We start from the raw sequence: 23,494 nt of genomic DNA, 5'->3' as shown, positions 1-23,494 counted from the left end.
CAGCACGTGCACACAAACCAACAGGGGGGGTTTTTGTCCTCATTTCCACAACCTCACCATTTATGCTCTAACTCTCAACCCCCCTCCTCTCCATTCCTTAACTTTCTATTTTTTGGTTTCATCTTTCTCTTGAATTAATGGTGGGTTCTCACACTTTCCTCACCCCCTCCCTCCTGACCCCCTCGTCTTGGTGGATCTGTGCAGGTCTGTGCTGACCAGTACTGTGAACAAGTCGGAGAAGACCTCCGCCGGCGGCTTCTCCTCCTCTTCCAACAACGATGAGAACAACTCCTCGCCTGGATCTGGCAACACAGGTGTGTCCGGCGTTTGACTCGACATTAAAGTCCCTTTACAAAAAACGGATGTGACACGCCTTCACATATTTAGAGATGATGCAAAGATCCAGAAGTGTTTGCAGCGAGCTGATCTGGTGCTCGTCACGCTGAAGTGGGTTTCCGATTTGCGAGGGCACTAAAGGAACTGTCCACCTAGGACCGGGTCCTGTTCCAAAACCACAGGACCTGGACTGCTCAGACCTGGATTCAATTGTTATAGTGAAGAAGATTTCTATCTAACTCCTAATTGAATCCTGGTTTTAGCAGTCCGGGTCCAGCGGTTTGCAAACTGGACCTGGTCTGAGGTGGACTCAGTGATCCTATTTCCCATTTTGACAAATCGGATGAAGGTTTCACGAATCGGAAACTGGGTTTAATGTGGTCTTTACTGTCTGAATCAAGCAGGATTGGTTCCTAAAGTTCCTTTGGTGCCCTCGCAAATCTGAAGCTGTGAATAGGACGCCAACGTCAGCGTCGTTTTCCTTTGCTCAGCTAAAGTGGATATTGAGGGTTTTTTTTGTAAATCCATCTTTAAACAGATTTCAATTCTTTCTACAGCAGCATCGATGCCGAAGACTTGATTCAAACTTAAAGCTTCCAAACCATGACTGTCCCACTACTGTGCTCAACTGTTTTACATGTTAAGCTTTTAAGGGACTGCAGGAGGAGGCGGGGCTGCGTTTGCAGTCTTAAAGCAGATGGATTTACAGTTCAGGGATGATTCTTTTTGACTCCGCCTCTCGCCATTCCCACTCCAGGTGGCACAGGCACCCCTCCTGCCAACGCCAGCCAGAAGGACTCGGCGAAGCCGCGCTCGCTGCGCTTCACCTGGTCCATGAAGACCACTTCGTCCATGGAGCCCGCGGAGATGATGCGCGAGATCCGCAAAGTGCTGGACTCCAACAACTGCGACTACGACGAGCGCGAGCGCTACATGCTGCTGTGCACGTCCAGCGACCCGCACAACTTTGTGCAGTGGGAGATGGAGGTGTGCAAGCTGCCGCGGCTCTCCCTCAACGGCGTGCGCTTCAAGCGCATCTCGGGCACCTCGATTGCCTTCAAGAACATCGCCTCAAAGATCGCCAACGAGCTCAAACTGTGAGTGCGGCCGGCAGCAGAGAGCGGAGGGCTTTGAGAACGATGCCGGACGTGGGACCGGGGGAACAACAAAGGTGGAGGTCGGCTAAAAAAAATAATGACTCTGTTGACATCTAGTGGAGTTTGAAGGAGGACGAGGAAGCGTTTCTGCCCCGCACTCTGACACTCGGAGCTCTTCTGAATTGTGAAGTACAGACCGAGGTCTTCTCTCTTCCCTTTGGGGGTTTTTTTTTCTGTCACCTTCTATCTACTTAGACGTTCCACTCTGCTGCATGCCCCACCTTTCCGTTCTCCTTTTTCAAGCCCCACTCCTAACCACTCCTGTCGTTTATTTCCTCCTATTTATTCAGTTTCTCTGCACAGTCCTGCTGCCAGGTCTCTGGGAGGTGAAAATGGGGGGTTAGATGAAGGGGTGAGGTGGGCAGACGAACTCTGGGAAGAGGGGACAAAGGTGTGTCTTTGAAGCCTTATTTTTGCTGGTATTTGTTAAGGAATTCTGATTCAATGCGAAACCGAACGGACCCCCGCTGAGCCAGGACACTTTTGGACGAACAAAGCGGCGTCTGTGGACCGTCCCTCCACCGCTCTCCCTCCTCATCCTCCCCTCTGCCTTCTCAGCACAAATTCACCCAATCTTCTCACTCCTTTTTTTTTTTTTTTTTTAATTACCTTGGCTCAATGGTTGCCAATCTGAGAGTTTTTTTTTCTCTATTGGTTACTACTTTTACGTTCTTTTTTGTTTTAAGAGTTGTGCACTGGAACAAGAGCGGCAAATTTGAACCCATGGAGGGTCAGGACACTTCATGGACCAGATAGTTGAAGAATTTAATGTTGCCTTTCTTTGAAGAATTAAAATTAGGAGTTTGTGTTTTTCTCGTCAGCACATGAAATGATTTCTTTGTACCGTTTTCTTTCTTGGCATCCTGCCTTCATATCACCCCCTCCCCTCCCCGCTGTACTCTGTTACACGCTCCCAAAGAGGAACCACAGAGAAAGGTGTTGTAACAGTGTGTGTGAGTGAATAATGTAAGATCACTGGAGAAATGAACAACCAGGATCTCTACTTTTGATTTGATAATATATTTTTTGCGGCTGGAGGTTTGTATAGAATCGGATTGTCTGACGGGAAGTGGACGGTTTCATTGCTGCCTTTATTATTTTTTTTGGTGTATGCATTTAACTTCTACGCACAACCCTCCTCCCCGTTCTTCCGGATCGCAGAATGGTCGACGTGATGATTCCTCCGTCTCACTCGTCTTTTTATTTTTTGCCTGGAGGAAAAGCCTTGTTTGGTCCAGAACAGCTCCCCAAATGCTACGGAGAAAAGTTTCTCTCTGCCTTTCTCGGAAAGGTCCCGTCAGCCGACGTCACGCTTTCTTTTCTCCTTTGTACTTCAGTTTGGAATCTGTCAGAAGTTGGATCATTGTATTAAGGTGCTGGGTATTGGATTTGATTTATTATTCTGGCTGTTGCTGTTCTCTTCTCTCTTTCAGGGTTGATTTTATTTGACATTCTTTCGTTTTACATTGCTGTAATTTACAATGATTTTAAATGTGTTGAGCATACTGTAACTGTAGTGGTGGGTTTTTGGGGTTGGGAGGGGTGATCAACTCCTTTGAAAAGTGTATTTTTTTTTGTTTTGTTTTTTTTTGTGCAAAAACAAAACGATGGAAAGTTACAATGATAGTAATAAAAACAATGATATAAATAATGATGCCCAGACTCTGAAAGCGATTATGTTTAGTGATCTGGTCTACAGGTGGAGAAAACTGCATCCTGATGGTTCCAGTTTCTCACTGATCACGTGGATTTAAAACGTAAAGAGCTTCCATGATGAGTGCTTTTATACCCTTAAACTGGGTTAGAAAACAAAGATCATCTAAACAGAAGCATTTCTCTTTAACCCTTGTGCTATCCTATGACCCCACCCTTACATTTACGTGTTCTCCCTACCATGACAAAGGTGGATAAAGGTGGAAAGATTTCATGTAATCCATGGACACCAGTGAAGATCACAAATCATTGAAGAAAAAAGGTTCAGAGCACTGTCTAGTGGGTCTAGATGACCCAACTCCCAACGTTAAAGAGCCTAGGATAGAACAAGGGTTAACTCTACCTACAAGAAATGAAAAATCGTGAGAAACTCTGGATAAACTGTTTTCATTCAGATTTTTAGGATATGAAGGCCGTTATATTGAGCTGATCCAGACCTCATTTAGTGTTTTCTTTGTCTTATTTAGGGGCAAAATAAAATAAAAACTCTTTGCAATGTGGCATCAATTTCAACATTCTGTGGGTATTAAAAAGCTGATTTTACCACCATGTCATTCAAAGTTCATCATTCAGACAGACGTGAACACACGATGTCACTTAACGGACGAGCAGCGTCTCCTGACCACGGCGCCTTCCGGTTGGTCAAAGGCGGTCAGATGTTTCATCAGCAGACTTCCACCTGGACAGAACTACTGGTAGAGTTTGGGACAGACCCAGGAGTGAAGCCCCACCAGTGACCAGAACCTAAGGACCTGATGGTTCTGACAGCTGCAGGCCCGTTGATCAGATGTGAGGGGTTCTAGGGTTTCCAGACAAACTGTTGATTGTGATTTGAATGTCAGACGACTGCAGCAGGTGACTCCACTGAACGTTAGGGGAGGGAACAAGACCATGAGGGCTACCATCGGATCACTGTGTAGAGAAACGATGGTCGTCAGCGTTGCTGAGGAAGACGAGGTGAGTGACAGGCAGAGGTCAAGGTCATCCCAAGGTTCACTTTATGGAGGAGGAGCAACAGTCTGGACAGGCATCACCAGTCGATGCCAAACTCATTTGGTTATTGGAGATGAGCCAATCACTGCTGGTTCTGACCTCTGTCATAGAACCCATCGTCACCCCCCAACTCAACCACAACCCCCCCCCCCCCCCCACAGCTTTCTGTTCATGGATGAAAATGCTCCACCACATCAGGCCAGAACTGTTACAGCTCAGATGGTACGGGCAGCCATGACCTCTGACCTGAACCCTATAGAGCACGTCTGGGCCCAGCTGAAGTGGAGACTGGATGGTTGTACCCCCACCCCCGAGTGACCTACGTGGAAGCAGTGCTCCAAGCATCATTAGTAATGAGGAGCAGGAGACGCCGCCGTCAAGCCGTCACAGCAGTAAATGGTGGAAATACAACCATCTTTATCATTGTCCTTTAGTTGTAGGTGTAGTTTTTGATGATAATAAATACCAAACCATTAAAAATTGTTATAAGTGACATCAAAGGGAACTTTTACATTTTTCATTAAGATAGTTTAAAAAGTCTAAAACTCAGAGTAACAGACAAACTTGCGGGAGTAACTATTTGGTCACGTGTTTATTTTAAAGTCTTAACACAAAGCGTCCCGTTTCCACAGAGTTCTCTCAAACCGCACACAGAAAAATGAACAAATGTGAGAAAAATAAATGCTGTAGGAAGGCGACATCTGCCATTCAGTGTGGGACTACGGTCACAAATGAAATGAAAATGACGTTTTTGGTCAAGTTTAAAAAAAAAGAAAAATATTTTACAGAAAAGTTTCAGAGAAAACCTGTAAAAATCCGATGTGATTACGCTTTGTCTTTATGAACACATTATCTGAACCGATCGAACACGTATTTCCTCCGTTTTCCAGTGTCTAAACATCCATGAAGTAAACCTGAATTGTAAACATTTTTTGTCTGAAGCCCAACGACTTTTTGAACGTTGTGCTTTTTAAAGTCAAATATAAATATATATTCATATTTTAGGTTGTGGGAGGTCACAGGGTCAGATTTTCCCACAGATTGAAGTAAAGGAAACTGGAGATGGGTTTTGTTTTTTTGTTTTTTTTTTTGGGGGGGGGTCTTTTCTCCAGAGTGCTTAGTCAATAATTAGGAATCTAAACTACACTCACTAACCATCTAGCTAAAGTTCTGGCACACATGAAAGCTAGGACCCCCCCTTCACCTAACGCATGTTAATGCAGGCCCTCCTTCCACGGTTTTGGAACCATGAACTCCTCTCAGGCTCAAATCCTGCTGAACGCCCTTCTACAGCAGATCTTAATGGAAATGTTTCTTTTACCTGAATCTTCACACCAGTGAAACTACAGCTCAGCTGCCATCTGTCTCCATGGAGATGAAACTCCTCAGTCTGATGTCTTTTGGTACAAAGATGGAGGTGTGCATGTGAGGGGGAGGGGGGTAAATTTGAGTTCCTCTGAGGGAGTGTGTGCATGAGCCTGTTTTTTCCAGAGGTAGCTGTTGGTGCAGACAGCAGGGGGACACAGAGGTCAAGTGTGTGACGGCGTTTTAGGAGATCTTTGAGCCCATTTTCCTGCTGTCCTCCTCCGAGCGCGTCAGTGGGAGCTGGGCTGCTCCACTTTGAGCCCGACCAACGAGGGGGGCATCTGCGTGGCGGCGGAGGAAGACGAGGAGCGGGGAGGGGAACCCCTGAGGCTGGAAGAGGCGGTGACCGCGGGTCGAATGAGCGGAGGAGGAGGGTGGTTGTGCGGCGCTCTGCTCTGGAGGGGGCGGGTCTGAAGAGGCGGCGGCTGACGGAGGAGGCTCGGGGGTCCTGTTGGAGGAGCTGGGCGCAGTAGGGGAGGGGGCTGGGAGAGGGAGGAGGTGGTCTGAGTGGAAGAGGGGGGAGAAGAGCTGCTGGAGGGGTCTGGAGGAGAGTCCTCCATTTTCACCTGGAGGGGGCAGAAGCAGAGACGTTCACACACCTGCCGTTTCCTAAAACCCACATCAGAGACCAGCATATCTAGAGGTGGGGGGGGGCTTTTTGTTTGGTCTCACCTCATGTTCCTCTGACGCTCCTTCTGGTGATGACATCTCCTCCGTGCTCCTCCTCGGGTCTCTCTGGTCTCGGTTGGTGGCCACCTGTTCGGCCGCCCACTCCCTCAGCACCTCGTCGAGGTTGAAACGGCGCCGATAGCTCACGAAGAAGGAGCTCACCTGAAAAAGAGAGGAAGAGGCGGAAAATCAGAGAGGAAGCGGTCTGAAGAAAAACGGAGGGACAGAAGGAAGGAGCTCACACAAACGCACAAAAACGGAGTCTCACCTGAGCTGCTGTCTTGGTGCCGATCACTTCAGCGATGGCGGTGAAGTCTTTCCCGTAACGACGAATAGCTAGAATGAAGGGAAGAATGATGATGATGAAGATGAGATGCTTTTGCTGACAGGCAGAAGACACTCGCACTACAGTTGACCTACATCTGGGGGCACCTGCTCTCAACCAGGTCTGACCTGCTTCACTTCCACAGCCGAGCTGCGCTGACACGTCTGCAGCTGCAGCCGAGCTGCGCAGCGCTTTAAAAGTCCAACGCCAATCACCTTTGGATCTATTTTCAAACCTTTCCCAGAGCACTTTGAATCACAATTGTGCCGTTTTTAACCAAAATTTGAAAAAAACTTTGGTTTTCTAGGACACAGCTTCTGCAGCAGCTCATAATAAATTCCTTTCTGACTTGTAGACAGGACCGCCCCTCACAGCAGCAACCTAACAAAAAATGGCGAGCAATATTGGAGCGATCCAGCCTTACACAAAGCTGTACACAAATTTACAGGAGTTAAATTTAAGGATTTGTATGACCATTTTAAGAATGCTCAAAATTAAATTTAACACTTTATGGGCAAAGAAAATGAAACAAACAGCCAGAGTTCATCGTTTCTTGATCTACGCTTGCGGTCCGATTGTCATGATTCCGGTTGTGTCACGTTCAAATATCTTTCGGCAAACTGTGCAGTTTGCTTTTTAAGCAACAAAACAAAGTTTTAACCACCACGAGTAAACCTCATTTTCAACCATTTCTCCAGGTATTTGCACTTTACAATTTTCTTGCATGAGCTAATTAGCCAGCTGAGGTTAGAAGATTTAAGACCAGTTTTATCAGAAATGCAATTTTAAGCTTAACTTTCTTTCTATATATCCATCATGAGAAAAGGCCAAAGAAACGTGTTAAAAACAGCATTTTCAGCTCAGAGTAGGTCTTTAAGGAACTGCTGAGGCTCAATATTGAAATCTAGAACATGTTCAGACATTTTCAGCAGCTTCCTTTGAACCAATAATCCAGGACCACCAGCTGACTGTGGGAGGAGAGACTTACCTTGAACCGCCAGCAGCTGCTCCTCTGTGGTCCAGCGAGAGTTCATCTTAGGCACAGACTGAAAGGGGACAAGAGGGGCGGCGGTCAGAGGCCAATGAAAACAAGACGAATGGAGAGAACGTGACTGATGGGTAAAGGGAAGGGAGGAGGGATCAACGCAAAAACTGACCTCAGCTGGTTTGCAGGAGTCCAAGCCTTCAGCTAAACTCTGCTTCAAACTGCTGTTGGTCTGTTTAATGGACTGAACCTGTGAGAGAAGAGCTGCTCAGTGCTTCACCGAACATCCTATTTATCATCTGTCCACATCACCAAGTACAGGACAAATCCACGTGGATCCGTAAACCTCCCTGGAGGTGTTGGATGTGTGGTCAGAAGATGGCAGTACAGATCAAGCAGTGGGGAGATTTTCTATTGAACTGAACACCAATCCTCTAAAAGGAGGAGCAAAAAACAAAAAAAAAGACGCACCTGTCTCTTAAGAGAAACCAGGTGGGTGTCCAGCTGCCGGACAGTCACCGCCCCGGCGTCCTGAGAGGCCGACAGCGCCATGATGTCGGCTTGGACCAGGTGCATGCCTTTAGGCGGCCTGCGGCGCGACCTGAGCGGGTGGTGTCTGTACTGAGCCCCGACGCTCTCCTTCTTGACGGGTCCAGAGCGGCTGGGTGTGGGCTTGTCTGAGCTGGTGCTGCTCGGGTTCTGCTTCACTGCCTGTGAGGATCAACAAGAGAAAAGGCCTCACGATCATCTCATGAAGAATCTAGAGGGAACTTGCTTCCTTCAAGACCCAATCCCATGAAAATGCGTTTTTTTAACATGCTCTTGAAGCATTTTTCTCATGATGGAGGACATGTAGAAAGAAAATTAAGCTTACATTTGTATTCCTGAGTACTGGATTTCCTGCACTTTAGGGCCATTTGAGAGCCTTTTTTTTTTTTTTAAAGTGACAGTCCGCCTTATAATCCAGAGTGACTTATATTAGAATTATTTATGGTTGTGCTTAATGTTGAAATAATTTTGAAGCTAAGTATTAGTCTGTTTTTTCACATTTTTTTTACAAGATATTAACAAGGTTGGGTGTTATTGTTAATACGCTATCACGGCTAACGTGCAGCAGGGATGGATTGCGTTTTTTCAATGTTAGAAGTCAGCGCAGTGACATTTTTTTAGTGGCATCTTGTCTGTTTTTTTACATATTACAAACAAGGTTGGGAGTTACAGGTATTGTGTATACGCCTAACACTTCTAATGTGGCCAACATGTAGCGTGTTACAAAAAGATTCTAGGATTACTGCGAAAGGAGAAAATAAACTGACGGACTTATCTCTGACTTTTGTCTCGCTGGATGCGCCTTATAGTTCAGTGCTCCTTATATTTGACATAAGTTTGGAAATAGACTATTAATTGATGGTGCGCCTTATACTGCCGAAAATACGGCATTTCTTAATTCAAATCACTGTAAATCGGGAGTGGAAGTAAAAATGCGGTTTGAAAAAAAGCTTATTTGTTACATAGAAAATACGCTGCTCCATTCTGATGAATACTAGGCAACTAGATCCATGAACGTCTTCGTTTTTTTGTTTTTTTTTATTGGATAGCTCCAATATTGCTCGCCATTTTTGTTGAAACGGTAACGTCAGGTCGGGGTTATGAGGGGCTGTAAGCTAGCAGGGGAGCGTGTTAACAGAGAGCTCACAGCAATGGGAAGGGAAAGGGGGGTGGGGTTGCTCCAGGTCACTGGTCTGGCCAGCAACTCTGAGGCAAATTTCTAATGAACTACTGCCGCTCTATAGAGACTATGTCCTAGAAAAGTTTTTTTTTGATTTCAGCAACAAACGGCATTAACATAATTAAGAGACCGGAGTGGGACTTTAACACGTTCAAGAGGATAACGCCTCACCTCTTTCTTTGTATCCACCTCAAAGTCACTGTCACTGGCTGGCTCTCCTTCCTCCACCTCATCATTACTGAAAAGACAAGACAAAGTAGGACTACAGAATTCCATCCAATCTACAGCTCCACCCAAAATGCTTAGAGTGACAGAAAGGAAATCCTCAAGACATGGACATGATGATTTAGCAAAGACATATAAGAAAGATATGCTTTTTATTTTAGTGAAGATAAGAACGCTTCTTAACATTTGAAACCTGTCATCTTTCTCTCTCTTGTTGAGCAGTCTTCTGGCCTGTCGGTCCATCACTGAAGTCCTGGTCCTGGTCTTCTTCCAGCTGTAGTAGTACTTCACCAGGCTGGATATCAACTTGTCGGGGAGCTGCACACAAACGATCTCTTTAAACATTTGCCCTGTGAGTGGCAAGTCAACGAGGGGTTTTCCTTCAGTTTCGCACCATCTGCTGGATGCGGTGGAAGCTTTTGCCGTGGAAGCTGAAGGCCTGCTCGAACAGAACTTTGTCCTCGATTGTCCACTCGTCTGGGAAGGGCGTGAAGTTGGCCAGGTCAGCCAGCGAGCGCTCCACGTCGTGCTTGTGCCATAACAACATGCCTAGAGCCTGAAAGGATAAAAAGGTCAGTCAGGATGCCTTCAATCCTCATAGATGACAGTTCCAGAATGTTTTGCAGCTGGTCGTACCTGCTCCATGTTGTATCCGTGCTTCTCTTTAGCCATGAGGATGTACTCGTCCACTGGAATAACAGGACAGAGGAAGAAAAGGTTTAGCTGCTGTGGTTGGGTTTGTGCAGAGCTCCGGGTGTGGGTGGGTCTTACACATTGCATCAGAGAGCTGACTGTTGGGACACCAGACCAGCATGCTCCTCTGGTCCTTCTCACTGCAGCCAGATGGAGTGTCTGCTGACGACAGGCAAACGTTTGACTCCTAACACAAATCCAAGACCACATATGCATCTCCTCTGTCCTCGTGTCCCTCCTCTACTGTCTAAAGCATACCGGACGTGTTTCGCTCATAGTGTTCACACTGGACTGTCTCTACTCAATACTAGCGCATGTTTGCCACCAACAGTTTGAAGATACTTGGTGGGAAATGTCAACGGGCAAAAACCTCAACTATTCGTTTCTCAAATTTCTTCCATGAAGAAATTGAAGGAGATGCCATCCATATGTCCTTACCAAATCAGAGTCCCAGTTAGAGCTTGTTTAACTTAACTTGTTTTGTACATAGAGCCTGAAAACGATTTCAAAAATGTGCGCAGCGTCCCATGAACAACAAGAGTTCAAACGTAGAAGAACTTCTGTCATTTTTGCTATAACAACTTGTGGAACTGGACTCGCCTGTTCATAGTCGTCAGGTCATTTTAGTTAGGAGCCGCAGCACTCAGTGTGCCGACAACAGCAACGTTCAAGGTTATTTTGGGGGACTGACCTCGAGGCCAGACAGGAAAATAAGGCACCGAACGCTCACACCTTTCTGAAGTTTAGGAGGAAGAAAAACTCCTCATCTGCTAACGGAGAGAGGCGCTCAGTTTAGTGGGAACACACATGAGCAGTGCCGTATGTTTTAGAAGATATTGGAGTGGTCATACTGCATGTCAATCATGTGATATATCACAGCAAGGATGCTGATTGGCTGACAGCAATTCAAAAAAACAAAAACCTTTTTTTATTTGATTTTTTTCCTTTGACTGCTATCGACGTATTGGGCATCTGGTCTAAGACCTGAACAGGTCCTCCCCTCACATTCAGGGATGGAAGCTCGCAGCAACCCGGTTGTTGCTCGTGCTGCTGCAGCGTTCTTTCCCTCTTTGTGAGCCGAAAAGGGAGAATTTTAACCTCTGATGATATTTACTGCATGAGCTGTGCTTTCACTGAACTCTCTGCTCCTTCTGAGCCCTTCCAACCCCCATCTAGCTTCAGTTATCACTGTCCCCTCATCTTACCTGGTTTAAACTCTGGTATCTGAGCCTGGTAGTCTCCTCCCACTCGGATCATGCTGTCTGTGGGAAACAAGGGAAGCAGAGTTTTAATCTCCAGAACTGATTAACCAGAATGGAGAAAAGAAACAAGTCAGGTACAGCAGATTTATTTTGAAATCATAACAAAAATGTGTTTAAGTGATCAAAGAATTGGAACAGAACTTAATTTAAATATTACAGAAGAGTTGGAAAAACATTTTATATCAAACCTACAAAATAAAGCTGTGAAATACACAACCCTTTTCTCTACAACTGTATGTTGTGACATTTCTTCTTTTCAAACATCAAGTTCACTAAAAGTGCATTCTGGGTTTTAGCTCTGGTCAATTCTTCCAGACATGTCTTTAACTGTGCTGCTGAACTTGAATCAGAAACTGAACATGTGAGCCTTTGAATCTAAAAAACAAACTGATCTGATAAGGCACTCCAGAATAGACCTAATATTCTGTCCATACACAACATTAGGTTTAGTACTATTTGCTTTCAATCTAATGGAAACACTGGAGGAGCTGCCTTTCTTACCCTCCCTCTTTAATCAATCCATCCATCGATCAATCTAGAACTACTAAAAATGTTCATCAGCCATTAAAATCAAGAAATTACAATTAAAGGAGTGTTAAAATTGTTAAAAATAAGCATAATAATAATAATATACTTAAAAATAAATACATTAAAATTAAACTAAAAATCAAATCCACGTTGCAGTAAGTTCTTTTTTTAAACATCCAACATTGCAATGTTTTAGCAGCTGGAATTGAAATGTAACATATTTAGTGATGTGTAAAATGTTTATAGCGGTTGGAAAAAAACTGTATTTGAGATGATTTGTCCTTGCTTTGTTTATATTAGTAATCTGGATTAAGAGTGACACTGATTTGTTAAAAAGTTGTTTTAATAATCGTCACAAAGCTAAACACAACTTTTCATTCCTAAACACCTGACAAGTTTTAGTAAGGAAACTCTTTGGAATATTTTTAGATGAAGTCAGATTTGTAGCGATGTCTGTGTATTCAGCAGCTTCTTTGCTGATTTGAAGCTTATTTTTATGGCTTTAAACATGATCAAATCATTCTTGTGCTGAGCCGATTCCAGCATGACATGATTTTGATGCACTTTTTATCATCAAATTATTGGTAAGAAACAACATTTCAATCGTTTCATTTGCTCCATTTCCTCCTCCCCCTGAAAAAGGAATTTGCACAGATGGAGCCAAAGATGGCAGCTGATGGCAGACGCTGAGTAATAAGTGCTGCACTAAAGCTAGCAGGAGACAGAGGAGATGGGAGGGTGTTGGAAGGAGTGAGAAGAAGCTGATGGAGAAACACGGAGCAAATGAGGACTGTGAGCAGGTGTGTGAAGACAGTTGAAGGAGAACGGCGACGACAACGGAGGAAAGGAAGAAGGAAACTTTTCAAATTAAAGACAGTTTAGGGAAAACATGCTGCTGGCAGATGAAGAGAGGGAACAGTGGAAGGAAGGAACATGTGGGCAGCAGAGATGAGAAGGAGGAAGAGGGTGGGAAGATGCTGGAGGAGGGGGCTGACAGAGGAGCTCTGAAGCTTTGCAGCAGCTGAAATGATGCCTCTGTATCTGTAAATTCTGTTGGATCTCCTTTAAAAAAAATACTAACAAACCACAACATCTGTGGCAGAGAGGTAAAAAAAAAAACTTTAAAAGGTATGCATCTACCATGAGCGTGCTCTTCGTCGCTGCTCTCTTCCTCAGAGTGTGGTTGGCTGTTTCCGTTGGTAACGGTTTTGGCTCTGCTCCTGGACAGGACCCCTGCGCCTGAGCGCTCCATCACTGAAGGCATGACTGCAGCAAAAAAGGAAAAAAGAAAAAAATCTTTAGGGGAATGAAAATTCAATTTTCACATCCTGTTCATCAAATGGCTCAAAAACAAGACGAGCTCTTCAGGAAACAATAAGCACTCATCCACTCTACAGACTGTTCAGGTGAGAACATCTGCAAGGATTTCCTCATTTTACACGTTGTATAAGTGATACAATCATCCAAGTGGGTCTTTAAGCATCTTAAACATTAGAAAGTGACTAGAGGGTCTTCTCATTGAAAACACTTGTATTTGTTTTTATATAAACCTTTTTTGTTCTTCTAGAAATTAAAATAAGCTATTTAGTAAAGTATTCAATTGTACATTTTAGTCTGTTGAAGACATTTATATGTTATCAGCTGCTTGAAGCCCTGGATGACCTTCAAATGTTAACACGTTTGCCTCGGCGGTGGATCCCACTCTCTACATCCTTTCAGGTTTTCCTCTAATCTAATAAACGATGTTTCTTAACGTACGTATTCATTAATTCCACTCCATATTTTCTAAAAAACTACAAAAAGAGGCTGGAAATTCAATTAGTAGGGTTTACTACCACGTCCGTAAGCATGCATGCATGTATGCATGGACACACCTGCAGAGCTCTGAATCCTCCCTCTCTTCAGCTTCATCAGTCCACAGCACATGTGGAGAAGGCTTGTTTAAATAACCCAGTGCAAACCTAGAGTGTTCTGGTGAGAACATTCTTCTGCAGACTTTTTCCACGAAGGTCATATTTGTCCAGGTGGGGTTGCAGCCTGCGCCCCTCCAGCTCAACAGGCATTTGGAAAACCTTGGAGACTTTGAGTTTGAGTGAGAATCGGAGCACCAAAATGTGAGGAGTTTACCCATCGCTGCTCCTGACGTTACCATTGCACAGTTACTTCATGAAGATAAAATGTACATTTATTGCAGCCCTTTGTTTACTGGAAGTTAAAAATGTCAAAAACTACCAACAAAGCATTCAAATCGATGCAGATCAAGAGCAGATAAAAAAGTTCTGTTTGAAAAAGAGTTTATTTGTTACGTAAAAAATACACTGGGTGGGGCCACGAGCTTCCTGCTCCGCTCCATTCTGATGCATCCACTTGCAGACAAATAGATCCATGTACGTCTTCATTTTCCTCATCTTAGCTGACATCTGTACGCTGGATAGCTCCAATATTGCTCGCCATATTTGTTGCACTGCAAATGTTACGTTGGGGTTGTGAGGGACTGTAAGCTAGCTGGAGAGAGTGTAAACAGATGGATGACGGGAAGTGGGGACAGGCTTACTTTAATAGTTTGTGCAATCACAGAGGTAAATTTCTAATGAACTCCTGCCGTTCTGCAGAAACTATTTCCTATAAAACAAAAGAGGTTTTCATATTTTGGCTAAAAACAGCATAATCCTGTCTAAAAGACCACTGGTGACGGTTGATAGATCAATAAATCAAAGATGATTGGAGTCTGTCTTTAAACAAAGGCTAATTTATGCAAAAGCTGCAACAATAACTAATACAAATGCATAGAACCTACTAACATCTAAATAGAAATTTTAATTTTTTTTTTTACTAAATAAGCAAAAATATAGAAGAAATTTGGAGGAAAAAGTTTGTTTTATTTATATAAAATTGATTATTTAAAGGAATTTACCTGATGGAGCAAGATTTTTTTAAAGGTAAAATTTGTACAAAATTAATATTAGTTTATTATTTATACTTATTTACATGTTTTTGTAAATTTTATTTATTATTAGTTTAAAATTTTACTACATTATTATTATTATTATTGCTGTAAATGAAAGTATATCAAAATAAATCAAAAATATTTTTTTGAATGATTTTCCTTTTTTTTATGGATATTTTAAAAAAAACACATTAGTGAAACCAAAAGTAAAAGCAGGAAGATGAATGTTTTGGCTAAACTGGTGAAAACCTGGTGAGGATTTGAGATGCAGAAGAGGATCCGGACCTTCATCAGCGCCATCTCCAGTCTCCCTAACTTGAACCAGAACAAAGCAGGGACTGAAAGTTGTACGACAGATTCGCACAGTTTCCATCACTTATTCCTCTTTTTTTCTCCCTTCTGCTTCTAAAAACGTGCTGTTTCTAAAGACAGGCGGGGGAGTCGCTGTGTCCCCAATCCACAAGTTTAAAAATCACATCTGCCAATCCAAACAAGCAGACAGACAGCACAAGTGCGGGGAGGCTCTCTGGGGGTCTTTTGTCTGTGGCTGCTCCAGGTGGCCCCGGGATTACAGCAGCTGCCCCGTCCAACTTCACTGAGGAAGCAGGAAACGACCGTAGATTACAGCTTGAGACGATCCCGCCGTGGTTATATGCATAACTAGTTGTTCACTTTCAGTGAGTTTCCGGGAGAGGGTCGTAGTAACGTCGATCTCTATCTGTGTGCCAACATGTTTAAAATGCCGACATAACTTTATTTTGAAAATCCCAATTTCTCTAAGCATCCTGTCTTTAGTCCACAAACAATAAAAACTCCTCGAATTGTTCTTTCCAGACACTTAATAAAAAGCACCCCTGTGTATTATTTAGTAATTTTCAACATATTAAACTTTACCCAAATCATACATTTTAGCTAAAGCTATATTATTAAAACATTTCTAATCGACAGTTAATGCCTGGAGTTCGAGCCCTTTTGTCTTCCCCTCTCTGCTAGTATGAGAACTGTTGTCATTTTGAATTTTTTATGAGAAATTTGACGTTTTGGCTCATTTTAACTTAACTTTTTTTGATCATATGTGACACAAATGGCTTCCTTTTGAACTCTAAAAGTATTGACCGGGGCTTAAAGGGGTAAATTGGGGCATAATTCTGGCCCCCTCCCTCGTCAAAGTGCAACTGAAGTCCACCCCACTTGCTCATTGGGATGCTATCGTTAGCCACTTAGCTTGCGGCTAGTAGTACCCTCGCGTTACATTTGTAACGTTACTAGTTAGAAGTCGAGTAACAGTCACACCGTACCTGCGTGTCGCTTCGCCCTGCGTCCTCGCACTCAGAACTTGTCTGAGCCTCTCGTTGGCGGTTCGCAGTCCTCCCCCTGAGAGCCGCGGGACAGATTTCACATCTAAAACTGCCCAATTCTCGCCTAATTGGAGAGCTCGGTCGCTACAATGAAGTGAACTGCCGCCCGCGAGGAGGGGATGGAAGAAGCAACGCGCTCAGTGTGTGCGTGGGGCGGACAACACCCGCACCAGAGTGAGGTGGACATCCGCTCCGCCTCTTCCAGCCAACCGTTTGGATTGACAAAAAAAATAGTCCTGTCGAACTTTTCAACTTTACCTGCTCTTTGTTTCAAATCTCTTCCTCTGTGACGTCATTATAACTTTATAACTACAATTAACAGACATTAATGTTAAGGAGAAACTGTATTAAAATATATTCTAAAATTAATTTATCCCACAATTATTCCAAAGCTATTATAAAATAAAATAAAAATGGCGGTGAGTTTACTTATGTTTATATGTAATAAATAGTTGTTACTGAATCTTTTTCTGCCATCCATCAAAATCCCATGAACTGGGGTCTACTTTCCAGTGTGTTGGCGGAGGGATTTGTCAGCTGTGCATCTCTGTGCAGAGGCAGGCTGTCCAGACCAGACTTGTACTGATGTGTGCTTGTTGGAAGAAGGGGTTAGAGACTGTTGAATCATTCGTGTGGGTATGTGAACCAGTAGTCGACTCAGATAAATAGTCCAGAATAGTTTGCTTATCTTTTAAATGTCAGACACTAAAATAAATGAATCTTTTTGTTTGATTGTGATCATGTGAGTGAGCTGAATTTTGGGGTGTACCTGTAAACATCAGGACCTGCTGTGACCCTCAACAGTGCTTCACGTGTATAAAGTCCAGCTTCTTCTCTGCTGCTTCCTTTCCTCACTTCCTCTTTCCTCCATCCACTCATCTCCATCTCTTTCATGATCTCTCTTGTTGGCACCCCTCCCTTCTTCACCCCCCACTTCCTGCTCCTTTCTGTTCCTCCTTAATTTCCTTCCTTCCAATCCTCCTTTCCATCGTCAGATCGTTCCTCCATTCAACTTTACCTTTCTTCTTCTTTTCTTCTTCCCAACTGTCCTACTTCTGCATCTCTTTTCCCTTTTCTGCCTTTCCTTCTTCCCATGCTCTCACCTCCCTTCATTCTCTCTTTCACTCTCCTCCTCCCCACCCACCTGAACCTGTTTTTCCCTTCAGTGATGACTCCTCAAAGTGTCTGCTCCTTCCTCATCTCCATCGTCACTTCAGTCTCAGGCTACTCATCTGACCCTCGTGTCGTTTGCAGTTTCATCAGTGTGCATGTGTGCGTACGTGCAAATTCTTCCCCTCCCCCCACCAGATTTTTTTTTTTCCTCCGCTCACTTCCAGCACCCCGGCCCGCCCTCCCCAGCCACCCCCACAGTCTCATTTTCACCCTTTTATCTCCTCTCCCCTTGCCTCCTTCCCTCGTCTCCTCTTGTTAACCAGTGGCCATGAAACTCACCACCGTCAGTCAGTCCTGCAGCCACATCCTCACAACTGAACAGCTGCATGCACCTCCCCTCTCATTTCCTTTTCTTTCTCCCTTTTTCCACCACCTCTTCTGTCTTCGTCCTTTGTTTCTTCCTGTGTTCCTCTTCCTCCCAGAGCTCAGTCAGCCTCCCACTCTCTGTTTTAGCACCCACCTTCTCCACTTCCGTGGTTCTCCACCTGTCTGGTTCATCGAGGAAATGCCTCTGCGCATCTTTTCACACAACTCTCCCTCTGACTATTCATCCATCCATCACTTCCTTTGAAATGCAGAAGCCCTTCTCATTTCAGTGGATGCACACTGTAGAATCAGGTCTTATAGAATAAAGTTTTCCTGCTCTTTTTAACAGACGGTGGTACAAAGGCACAATAAATCGCAAATTTATCATTATATCAAGCTGTGCAACATGCATATCGTGAAAGACGGCAAAAGTTGCGATGAATGGTTACGTTAAATGTGCTAAAACGATCTTATGGCAGCTTGAAGTATTTAACGAATCAAATAAATCTCTTTCTGGATTTGACCAATCAGATGGAGCCCTTTTATTTTAGATGCTCACCAGACGAGGGTCATTTGGAGTTTCACTAAGGTATGTTGACTCTTATTTGAATTAAACTGTTGAAGTGAAATGGAAATTGTGCTTTTGGTTGTTTTGCTATTTGTTCATGTATTGCAAGTTATATTGTCATTGCAATATTGATCAATAGTATCGCAAATCGGAATTTTTCCTCATATCTTGCAGCCCTATTGGTACGCATGATGATATTAATAGGTAAATAAATGTTTATATAATTGAATAACTTGTCTCTGAACCCACAACACCCCTATGGGATTGTGTTTACAGAAAACAAAAAACCCTGATTGGTGCGCGGCTATCTTTAAACACCCACTCCAATAAAAATCTTTCATTTTGGTGTTTTTGACATGTTCATGTGGCATTTTTCTCATGATGGAGGACATATATAAAGAAAATTAGGATTAAAACAGTATCTGGTGTGATCACCATTTGCCTCATGACTTGCGACACATCACCTTCGCATAGAGTTGATCAGGTTGTCTATTGTGGAATGTTGGTCCACTCTTCTTCAATGGCTGTGCGAAGTTGCTGGATATTGGCAGGAACTGGAACACGCCGTCGTAAACGCCGATCCAGAGCATCCCAAACATGCACAATGGGTGACATGTCCGGTGAGTATGCTGGCCATGCAAGAACTGGGATGTTTTCAGCTTCCAAGAATTGTGTACAGATCCTTGCAACATGGGGCCGTGCATTATCATGCTGCAACATGAGGTGATGTTGTTGGATGTACAACATCACCTCATGCTAAAAGTCCTCAAAACTAATTCAGGGTCAGGCAGGCAGAGGTCAACAACGACTATTGAAGCATCAGAGAAGCAACAAGAGTAGTCAGGATCCAGATGACATTCGGGGCAGGGGGCAGATGGAGTCAGAGGCAAAACAGGGTCAGGAAATCAGAAGATCCGGTACGCTGTAATGCTCAGTAATGCAGGCAGAGTGGCACAAACAATACTGTCTTGTGGTTGATTGGCAAATGAGAGTCAGATGTGCAGCATCCAGAAACTACACGCTGGGGTTGCTGGGAGATGTAGTGCGTTTAGAACTCAGGAGACGGCTCCTTTCGGTGACCAGAGGGGGGTAGACAGAGCTCCGACTCCTGACAGTATGAGCCATCGGTTTTCAATTTTCAGTAACGTGGAGTTGCACTGGAATTGTTTTGCTTATTTGTCTTCTAGTGCACATTGTGTATATTTGTTGGTTTCATCTTTCTCATGCCCCTTGGCTACTCTGCTGGTGCAGGTCCATCAGTTTATCAGTTCAACTGGCTAACCTTTGTGAAGATCAGATTAAGGCCTTAGTCATAACTGCCCTTATAGGTGGCTACGGTATGTGGGCAAACCCGGAGATTGGTTGCAGGAAAAATCAAGGTCATAGAGCGGTCAGTGAACCTCTTAAAGCGAAAATATTCATGCAATTTTTTTTCCACGGGCATGCAACACGCTTCAGGTCGCAGCGAACACTTGTACCAGGGCTGACCAACCAAGGTCATCAAGAGCCGCAATCCTGCCTGGTTTCCAGCTCTCCTTGACCATCTTTCTGCTGATTGGCTGACTCAAGTGATTCTACATCCTGGTTGACTGAACATACCTCGTTTTGTTAGTTAGCATCAAGCAGTGCAGGGAAAGCTGGAAATCAGGGAGGGTTGAGGCCCTTGAGGACCAGGGTTGACTAGCCCTGACATTTACAAGACGCAAGGGTAAAAAGGGTAAAGTAGGTAAGATGCAGGCACATCTTATAGATGTTTAATTTTTTCAATCCCCGCTAGTGCTTTTCACATGATAGGTGTGCAACCTCACTGTTAGAAATTAGACAATCACTGTAGTACGTGTGGAAGTCCTATAAACGGCCACCGGGCACTTCACCTGCACACCCTGTGCATCCAACATTTGCCTACAATCAGTAAGGAGCCAGTAGATGCGCCTTACTAACAACTAAAGTGTGGAGTGAGTGTGCTGTACAATAGCATCACTCATAGGTCATAAGTGTGTGCCACTTACATTGTCATGTTTATGAAAAGCTCTCAACACATTAACCATTTACACAACAATGGTACTTTCCATTTTCTTGACGTTGGTTAAGCCAGCCGCATGAGCCTTAAGGAAACTGCAAGAGACACCTGCACTCCCTTTAAGATGCAGCTGCTCCTCACTCCACACCCTCCACAGTCAGACCTGTATGGGTCAACCTCCCACAGGTTTGCATGTGACTATGGCATAAAGCTAAATAGTGTTGACCTTCTATTTTGGGGTTTTCGTAAAATATTGTCTTTCCACAAGTCTATTCAGTCTTACATGTATGTTGTAGCTAATGAGCCCAGGAAGCATGATAAACTGGGGGCTCATCCGGGATTCCTTGGAGGTATCAACTCAAAACTAACCATCACTTAGTTGTGCTTTTGGTGAATCCTTTCAAATTCAAATCAAATCAAATCAAATCAACTCAACCTTTATTTATTAATTTTTAAATATATTTTAAAAACATGCTTCTCATGCCCTGCACAACTCAAAGGGGTTTACATTGAAAAACAGACAAATTCTTGTAAAAACTCACCCTTCTCCATTCCCACTCCCACTCCCCTCTGTTAGCACATACGACACAAGACCACAGACACAATCAATACTTATAGCTTCTAAAAGAAACTTAAGGCTTTGCTCTGCTGTGAGGTAACAGTATTTAGAGCCAGCTCGGATCATCACCACAGTCCCCAGCCAGACCTGGACAGCAACGGGTCCACTTCATAGCCGTGAGGCTGCAAAGTTAAACTCTAACAACCACCGACCAAGCCAGCAAGCCAAGGCAGAAATTGTTCATCATTGGTAAAATGTAACAAGAACATGGCAAAAACACCCAAAACACATTTTTTTTTTATCAGAGTGGGTCTTTTAAAAGTGTACTGCTGCTTTCCTGTAGAGGCAGCATTTCATATTATTCTCATAATTGCAAATGACTGAAGCAAAATCTGATAAAGGATTTGTAAATGAAATCGTAAAACCAATACAGAGCCAAGAAGAAAAGTTGTGGTTGATGTTGTTTTAGCCAAAAAATGTTAAAGAAGGCTAAATGCTTTTGCTTTCATCTTTAAAACCGTTATTAAGAGGTCACATTTTGATTTATTTGGTTAAAACCTAAATTCTTCTCTAATCACATATGGCAGACTTGTTTTGTATTTTGGAACTTTTCAAACAAAGGTAGAAAGTATCCCCACTGTGTCAAGAAATTTGAAATTAAATAAATAGCAAAAGTTTGGTTGAGAAAGAAGACAGATTTGTTTATTTCGGCCAAAAAATGTACAAAAGGCAACAGATGCGCTTGATTTTATCTGGCAGAAAGAAAGTTCTGGAAGTTTCTTAGCAAAGCTGTAGAGTGGGAGCAGTCTGTGCTGTAGGTCTGTGCCTCAGGACTCTCAAAGCTTTATCCACCAGTTTCCTGTCCATTTTGCTCTGCATCTCTGATTACTTTTCTTCTTCATCTTTCTTTCCCTTTGTGTGTTTACAGAAAAAAATGATGTGCCCAAAGGGGTCATCCAACAATTTCTAGCCTACTTCTGAGCTTATAAACAAATTTTGTTTTAATTCTGACAAAATAATTTCATCTTATCAGGATGAAAAGATCAGTATTTGCTTATGTTTTGTGGAAGTCTCCAGGTGGTTTATTGTGCCCCCTACTGGCAGATGGAGGTATTGTTTTCACCTAACAGCTGAGAGATGGATTCCCTGAAGACAAAGGCAGAGGGCGGGGCTTAGAGACAGGGCCATCTGTGGTAGGGGACTGCTGTGTAGTGTCTGTTTTGTATGTGTGTGTGTGTCCACAGATTTTGAACCCCCCACCCCTTTGCAATGCCATTATTTGCATTATATGAAAGAAGCTGTGGACAAAGGCTAAGAATATAGCATGGTCTTTGGGATATCTATACTCTCCAATTAGACAAAAAAAGAGGTTTATGTTAGTTTTAAAATAATGATTACTCAATGGTGGAGAATAAAGCAGTGGGAATTAGCTTTTTATTTGAACACATTATACTGGCTTCACAAGTTTAACCGATATTGCTGGGTCATTTTTTTAACCTTAGTTGGCATTAAGATATTTATAAGAGTTTTTATCTCCCAATTCTTTTATGATTTTTTTCTTTTCAGACTTGTATATATATTTGTATCAGTCTCATGTTCTCAAGATTTTCTCAACAAAGGACAACCTGTTTTTCTTGAACAGAAAGGGTCCTTGGCTGTGTTTTGTAAATCCTAGATGTGAAGCATTAAAATGCATGAGAGTTTGTCTATATTCAGTAATCAGGCAAAAAAAGGATAAATTGATTAATTGAATACAGTAAAATAAAAATCCTATTGCTGGTTTTCCTGTTAATACGTCTACCTCTGAATATCCACTCATATGTGCAATATTCATTCCATTCTACTGTAGTCTTATGTATTATTTTTTTATATAGTATTTTTAATATTGTTGGAAAAGAGCTGCTGGAAAAAAAAATCATTGTGCACTGCATTATAACAATAAAAGATTCTGATTCTCTATACTCTATAGGTATTTTGCGATCAACAAAGTCAGACGCGACTTAGAAACCACCCAAATGAACAAATCTTTTTCTTTATACACAAAGTACCCACTTCCACCTAAAATGAAAGAAACACATTTTAAAATAATATCTAAAATTTACCCTGCTGGAGATTTTTTACATAAAAGATTCAAATTTCAATCGAAACCATGCATATTCTGTTCATCTGAAACTGAAACATTAGAACATCTCTTTTACAGTTGCAACCAGGTTAAAATATTTTGGACTGATATTCACAATTGGTTGTCACTCAAAGTTTTAAATATTCCCTTTTTTCCTTATATGATGTTCTTTTCTATACGGAAAATCTGGACCCAGGAATTTTTTATGTCATTAATGTTTTTATTATTTCATGCAAACATTTCATTCATTTATGTAAATGGAAAAATACATACCTTTTGTCTATTATTTTTTGGAATAATTTTTCTGTTTAAGTTTTTAAGTGTCTTAAATCCATTCCCAACAAAAACAAGAAAACTACAGTAATTTATCAAAATATCAAAAGTATTGTTATTTTGAATTTTTTTTGCCTTTCCTTTGCCTATTATTTTAATTTTATTTCGTTTTTTTCTATATGTGCATT

At 42.8% G+C, this 23,494-nt stretch overlaps 2 protein-coding genes across 15 annotated transcripts in view; one reads left to right on the top strand and one right to left on the bottom strand.

Annotated features, from left to right (window-relative positions):
* Positions 1–3,149, top strand: part of mark2 (microtubule affinity regulating kinase 2) — a 53,463-nt gene extending 50,314 nt beyond the window's left edge. For all 11 annotated transcript variants that reach the window (XM_023948860.1, XM_011487411.3, XM_011487416.3 and 8 more), the window contains 2 exons: positions 205–314; positions 1,094–3,149. In XM_023948860.1, coding sequence (XP_023804628.1) covers positions 205–314; positions 1,094–1,437 — 454 coding nt within the window. In that variant the 3' untranslated portion in view covers positions 1,438–3,149. The remainder of the gene's footprint in view (positions 1–204; positions 315–1,093) is intronic.
* A 1,623-nt stretch (positions 3,150–4,772) lies between these two features.
* On the bottom strand, positions 4,773–16,471 carry rcor2 (REST corepressor 2). 4 transcript variants are annotated; one of them, XM_011487407.3, is made up of 14 exons: positions 16,226–16,471; positions 13,121–13,246; positions 11,396–11,452; positions 10,269–10,349; positions 10,134–10,186; positions 9,892–10,053; positions 9,682–9,815; positions 9,444–9,510; positions 8,015–8,254; positions 7,716–7,793; positions 7,547–7,604; positions 6,502–6,569; positions 6,237–6,395; positions 4,773–6,130 (listed from the first exon to the last, which is right to left on the bottom strand). In XM_011487407.3, exons 2-14 carry the CDS (start codon positions 13,242–13,244, stop codon positions 5,795–5,797), a joined length of 1,617 nt encoding a protein of 538 aa, XP_011485709.1. In that variant the 5' UTR covers positions 13,245–13,246; positions 16,226–16,471; the 3' UTR covers positions 4,773–5,794. The 4 variants fall into 4 exon arrangements, with proteins under 4 accessions (XP_011485709.1, XP_011485711.1, XP_011485708.1 ...); XM_011487409.3 differs by having other exon boundaries at positions 9,691–9,815; XM_011487406.3 differs by having other exon boundaries at positions 10,269–10,352; positions 16,226–16,464.
* Positions 16,472–23,494: the final 7,023 nt, after the last annotated feature.

Source organism: Oryzias latipes, chromosome 18 (genome assembly GCF_002234675.1).
Source record: "Oryzias latipes chromosome 18, ASM223467v1".
NCBI classification, from domain to species: domain Eukaryota; kingdom Metazoa; phylum Chordata; class Actinopteri; order Beloniformes; family Adrianichthyidae; genus Oryzias; species Oryzias latipes.
This window is presented reverse-complemented; position numbering and strand designations above follow the sequence as displayed.

What these genes read in the sequence shown, in the direction of transcription:
- rcor2 (XM_011487406.3), bottom strand. Translation starts at nt 13,244, where the DNA reads ATGCCTTCAGTGATGGAGCGCTCAGGCGCAGGGGTCCTGTCCAGGAGC. An exon ending in CGACGAAGAGCACGCTCATG is followed by an intron (nt 11,453 to 13,120) that starts GTAGATGCATAC and finishes TGTTTCCCACAG; the next exon opens with ACAGCATGATCCGAGTGGGA. An exon ending in TCCACCGCATCCAGCAGATG is followed by an intron (nt 9,816 to 9,891) that starts GTGCGAAACTGA and finishes GTTTGTGTGCAG; the next exon opens with CTCCCCGACAAGTTGATATC.